The sequence below is a fragment of the Phasianus colchicus genome, chromosome 8, assembly GCF_987193195.1.
Source record: "Phasianus colchicus chromosome 8, bPhaCol1.hap1.1, whole genome shotgun sequence".
NCBI classification, from domain to species: domain Eukaryota; kingdom Metazoa; phylum Chordata; class Aves; order Galliformes; family Phasianidae; genus Phasianus; species Phasianus colchicus.
Window position 1 is genome coordinate 19,212,970 of NC_143443.1, and position 6,000 is coordinate 19,218,969.

Genomic DNA, 6,000 nt, shown 5'->3' on the forward strand with positions numbered 1-6,000 from the left:
CAATCATTAGAGAAACTATTAGGTTCATTTCCATGAGATAGTGAGAAGATCTAAGAACTACATTCCTAACGAGAAGTTTTGCTTTTCTCCCTTCTTCCCATTCACAGATGTACAGGTCTATTGCTTACATTACACTGATGCCTGCTAGATTGCCCTACAGCTCCTTTAGCTAACTACTACAGCAGGAAAAAACTGGAGCAGCTTCTGTCATATCAGCAAGTTACAACAGCTCACAAAAGGCAATGATGCATGTTACTACAAGAAAGATGCAGTGAAAGAGCATCAGGAAAAGGAATATGGGAAATGAAGGCCATGAGAGCTGAGATTTAGACCAACTCTCAAACCATGCTCTAACAATGCTTTACCATTTCTTGAAATACTACTAGGAAGGATTTAGTTAACTTCATGCATATCAGTCTTCCAAGCAAGTTTCACAGCTTTGTGTAAAATTTAAGAGTCAACACCCTTCACCCCCAAATAAAACATGCAAACAAAAAGCCAACATTAACACCTCCCCCCCACCCCCCCTTCACATCTTTAGTTATTTACTTTTTTTTTGGTAGAAAATTAAACCATTTTTAAAAGGGAAAGAACAGCAATTTTAGACCGACTCCGCTCTACACAATTAAGCAACAATTATATCACATAATTGAGACCTTAAGCCAAAGCATAAGCTAAGTACTGTCAGGAGGAAATTAAAGTAATCTAATCACCTTGTTGTATTTTTGCCGTTTTACAGAATCTAGTTTTCTGTTTATATCTTTGTTGTTGACAGCCTGAGGTGAAAGCTGCTCAATAATTTTATCTATTTGTTTCAGAGATGTTGTACATGATCTGAAAAACAAGATTGCAATGTACTATTCAGTTGCAGTAAAGAAAATTAGAACATTCTCATTTCAGACAATTTAGAAATTCCACAATGTTTAAGGTAAGATTTAAAAAGAACTACAGTTAAATAAGCACTTTATGACTAAACATCATTAGAAACATCGACGACTTTAAAAATGTAAACATTAATAAATATTTGTAAACAAAGTTATACTAATATTAAAATGTCAAAGGAAATGACACTAAACAAACCACTGTTACTTAGTACTCAGAAGCCACAAGCCTGATGATCATGATAATGGAATGAAGTGGCTGATTTTGCTACTAAAGATAAACAGAATACAATTAAAAAAAAAAAAAACAACACAAAACAGACTACAGTGATAAGCACAACAGACTACAGAGACGGAAGCAGCACGGAAATAGCTAAGTTCAAGCATCGTAACAGTTCTTATCAGTTCAATATCTGATGTGTCTTCAAACAGAAAACTTTCTAATAAACAGATTTTGGGACTCAGGAGTTGGATCTGGAGCTTACTCTTTTCACTCTGCACTGTTCTGAAAGTGAACGTGGCATTAAGGGACATAGTTTTGTGATGGGGCTTTATAGGTCAGATTGATGGCTGAACTTGATGATTTGCAAGTATCTTCCAATCTACATGATTCTATGATACCATACAATAATCTAAATGAGAAACTCTTTTGTTTTCACTTTGTAAAACTGTTCACTGTTTGATGTCATTATATACAGATACTTATTTAGATTATGAGGTATAAATACAGTTTCAGGAAATCAAACTATCTGAAAGAATTAACAGCACAAGTACATTAAAATTTCCTTACTTATGCATTACCATTTTTCTCATTTCTACATAAAATAGCTATAAACTGATATCATTTGTTTTCCCTATTGCATTTGTTTGCAAGGAGGCACTGCCCCACTATTAAAAGCAATTTATCTGTTTCTTGATTTAAATAGCAGAATATTTCATAAGGATATACAAATTAGCAACTCAAAGCTTTATGAAAACATACCAGAAAACTCTTCTTGCCTACAAAGCAATTATTGTTCCCCTTATGTGCAAAGAGCAGCACTACATTGTTCATTTAATTTTTAGGGAGGAAACTGTCGATCACTTAGAACTCCTCAGCTCTGGTCTGGACTCTACCACTGTTCCCTCAGATGTGATCTGCCAGCTATCAATGCTATTTTCACACATTCAATCCTTCACTCCTGTTAAACCTTTCTGAACCATCCCAACCCCTTTCTCAATCTTTTTTTCTTGTTTTAAACTGTACTATACTCTTGCAGGTCTCTGATCTATTAGTCCTTGCTCCCTTGGCCCTGGGGTCTCTTATACACTGCTACTGTCTTCTTCTACAATGCTTTATTTAACAGGACTGAAAGAACTAACTTCAATCATTTTTTCTTCTACTCCTCCTACTTAAACTTGTGCAGATGTTATCCCATCATGCAGCTTCTGCTATGAACTCCATACAAACTTCTCAAAAATATTTCTCACTTAGGCTTACCTACAGTTATGCATTCAGTGTTACAGAACCATCAACTATCACACTCTACTCACATTTGCAGGTCTCTCCATTCAACAAGTCATGTGTATCTCTGTTTATTTTCTCAAAGTCAACTTTCAGACTTAGACAGACCCTTCTAATCAGGTAAGTTTCTGCAGATCTACACAAACCATTTGTATCCCTTCAGGTAAATCTAATTTTAAAACTGTAAGCAGGAAGATGAAAATATAGGGGTAAGAAAAAACATTGGGATACTTCTTACAGAAAATATCAATCAACTGATAGGGCTGTGTATCACTCTTTCAATATCTGGATAAATCCAATTGCAGTGGCTATGCTCATCTTCTCAATGACCATCTAATCATTATTTCCTTCTGCTACATAACATCTGAAATCAAGCTGCAGTTTTACACACATACTTAGTTGTTTTACGTCTCCACGCCCAAACTGAAAAATTAATGCACATGCTTAGTTCTGTGCACTCCATAAGAGTTCAAGCAGACAATGGAGGTATGCAGCACTCTTGAAGACCACAAGGGAACACTAACACAGCTCAGTGAAAGAGATGCACAAAATAATTCTACAATGTCACACAATAATTCTACAATGAGATTAGAAACAGGAAGTTCTAAGATCAAAACTCAATGACATGTGGTCCCTATCCCTCAGGGTCTTCTACTATCAATATATTGCATTAAGCATTTGATTATTCAAAAGTATTCTCGAGGACCTTACACAAACCAGAACAAAGGTTGTTCTGGTTAGGTTGTTTTGGTTGCAGTACCCTGACAATATGGAGTCACCGAAGTTACAAAAAATAACTGTAATGAGCTACTGAAACAAGGTAGAAGTAGGTAACCACATGAAGCATGCAGGATTGAAGAAGTGATACTTTTGTGGTAACTGTGAATAACAAAGTATCCTGGGCCAGTTATCCACGGCCCAGGGAACAAACAAGCATTGCAGTAAGTTGGGCAACAAAGTAGAAAAAAGGAGATGCGCTCTGTATCTTATGTCTCTAAAGCCTTGATGCGTGACTGAACAGGTCCAATAAGAGCAATGCTTCATTGTTCTGATAGTGAAATGCTTTAATCTTTCAACTTTTAAAAACATGAGACATTGAGCATAATTTGATTGCCAGTAACAGAAAACATCAAGGTCAGAAAACTTACCTTAAGTCATCCAGCACTGACTGATATTCTTTTTCAGCATCAGCTATTTTTGTTGCTTTGTTAGCTTCATTAATTGCAGTATCTACTTGCTGGAGAACTCCTTGCTCCAATACATCCTGGTCATATACATCAACTCCTAAACCTTTGAGCTCAGCAGCCTGTGCACTATATGAAACGGACTGAATCTGCTGCCTGTTGATATGCAGAAGGGGCTGTCCTCTTCTGGGCACCTCCACGGGAACTGCCACAGAAGTGGATGGCTTGCTGTCAGAGTTGTGAACTCCAAAATGATTACCCAGGTCATTTTCTTGTTCAGTTCCTGATTCTTCAGCATTATGGGGGCAAATATTGCTTACAGTAGTAATGGGGTCTTGTTCTTTAATGCTGTCTGGTAGGTGGCTGTTTTCTGTTGGCATTATCTGTTCAAAAGCAACAAAGAACAATAAGAACCACATCACCATAACAATATTCACACACAAAGTTCCTCACAGAGATGGTGCCCAAATAGAAGCAAAACAAGCATGTATCTTCATGTGAAACTGTTATTTCAAAACACCTGGTAGTTTACTTTTCTGTGAGGCATTCTCCACCCAAAGGTTTCTCTCTCCACACTATTTCTACAATCAAAAGGAAGAGTGGCAAAAACATCTTAAAGTCTACAGTATGATACACTCCTAAAGAAATACTGATATCGAGAAAAAAATGTCTGTAACTACTACTCTCCTCATCAGAGTGAACTGAGCCTTGCACGAATGGTCATGCTCCAGAGGACAAAATAACAAAATCATACATGACATAAAATACCCTAACCCAGAAGCACAAGCATTCAAAATAGTATAAGAGTTCAAGCATAAAAAGCAACCCATTAGTATTTAGTGAGTATTTTAAACAGACTAACATAAGTTTTCTGTGGAACAGTATGGAAAAAAGCATTCAAGCTGAACACAGACAAAAAGATATGTCAAACCTAATCAGGAAACTGGTTTTGTTTCTGTATTTGTTGTTGGTAAGAATACAGCTAGAAAAGCACACCCACTTGACATACAACCTTTTACCTTTTCATAAGATAAGAAAATACAAGGGAGAAGTCAAAGGACAGCTACTGCAGAAAAATCACAATACAAGGCTTCTCATCAGAGAAGAAAAATAGATCAGGTGTTTGAGAATCAGACCAGGAAACTTGACAGCAAAAGCACTGCTGTGAACCACTTCAGGTTTCAGTTCAGCTTTGAAGCAGGACACATTGCCCTAACAACTAATAGGCTTTAACATGGGAACAACTTACCACGGCAACCTCGGTGCTGGAATTGTTCAGAGCCTTTAGAAGAAGTGTCTCTGGGAAGGACGTGGCTTCAGGGAGGCACAAGCTTTGTGAATGAGGACGCTGACGGGGCAGGGGGACTCAGCATCCCCTCCCAGCACGGCAACCCGCGGGGCCGGGTTCCCGCTCACCCTCTTCTTCCATCAGCCCCGAAGCACACGGCAGGCCAGGCCCTGAGCACAAACACCATTAGCACACCGTTAGCACACCGTTAGCACCCCGCGCTCCGTCGGCACGCACAGCCCACGACTGCCAGCCGCACGACTTCACCACTTCCCCGCGATCAAGCCCGGGCCGGTGTGGCTGCGACGGGACCGCGGCACACGGCCGTCCCTCACGGCTGGCGACGAGCCCTCGACAAGATGGGAAGGCAATAAGCTCCGACTTCTCGACTCCCCACAGCCCCTGAGCTCTGAGTCCCGCTGACACTGCGGCGCGCAGCACCCACCTCACCCGCAGCCATCACAGCCGCCATCACATCCGCCGCTCCTTTGCGGCGTCACTTCCGCCTCCGGCACCGCCGCGACTGCGCATGCGCGGCGCTGTGTTGCGGGGTCTGCGTCTGTGTCGTATTTTCATCTCAGTGCCTGTCCGTGATTGCTTGCTAGTGACAGAAGTAAAATTAAACTTTCTGCAGAACTCGTTAGGCCTTCTGTCCGTTCTTCTCTCTTCCTTCTCTCTCCCCATGACGGTTCTGGACCCTGCTCCTCTTTGAGCTGCAGAACTGCTGCTAGGCTGTTGTTACTGACAGCCTTTGGCTGACTGTGACAGGACAAACACACAGTATGTTTGGAATTTCTGTGCTGAATGAGTACTGAGCCGCTAGATTTGAACTTGTGACTCCAGGAGGTGATTTGTGATTCAGTTAACCACAGAACTGCTTTCTTCAGCTGCCTTTGAGTTGCCCCTGCATGTATTCCTGTGGTCATCTTTTCTTGAGTGACTGTCTTGAAACAATGCAGATTAACAACAACAACAACAAAACAAAAAATATTTGTTTTGTGGATTTTTGAGGGATGGGGTGAGTGTGTGAAAGTGATGGAGTCATGATGCTGTATCCTTCCCACGCCTAACTTGGATAATCTGCTACAGACTAAAGGGAGAAAGAGAGCTTGTCCAGTGTTGATGATACATTTATAGCTGGAT

The 6,000-nt window shown here is 40.3% G+C and overlaps 1 protein-coding gene and 1 pseudogene across 2 annotated transcripts in view; one reads left to right on the forward strand and one right to left on the reverse strand.

Moving 5' to 3' along the window:
* Positions 1-5,392, reverse strand: part of ERCC6 (ERCC excision repair 6, chromatin remodeling factor) — a 47,180-nt gene extending 41,788 nt beyond the window's left edge. For both annotated transcript variants that reach the window (XM_031607724.2, XM_031607723.2), the window contains exons 1-4: positions 5,303-5,392; positions 4,819-5,027; positions 3,534-3,952; positions 714-834 (exon numbers count right to left, since the gene is read on the reverse strand). In XM_031607724.2, the coding sequence (XP_031463584.2) occupies positions 714-834; positions 3,534-3,949 (537 nt within the window). In that variant the 5' untranslated portion in view covers positions 3,950-3,952; positions 4,819-5,027; positions 5,303-5,392. The remainder of the gene's footprint in view (positions 1-713; positions 835-3,533; positions 3,953-4,818; positions 5,028-5,302) is intronic.
* On the forward strand, positions 1,251-1,421 carry LOC116238177 (U2 spliceosomal RNA; annotated as a pseudogene).
* Positions 5,393-6,000: the final 608 nt, after the last annotated feature.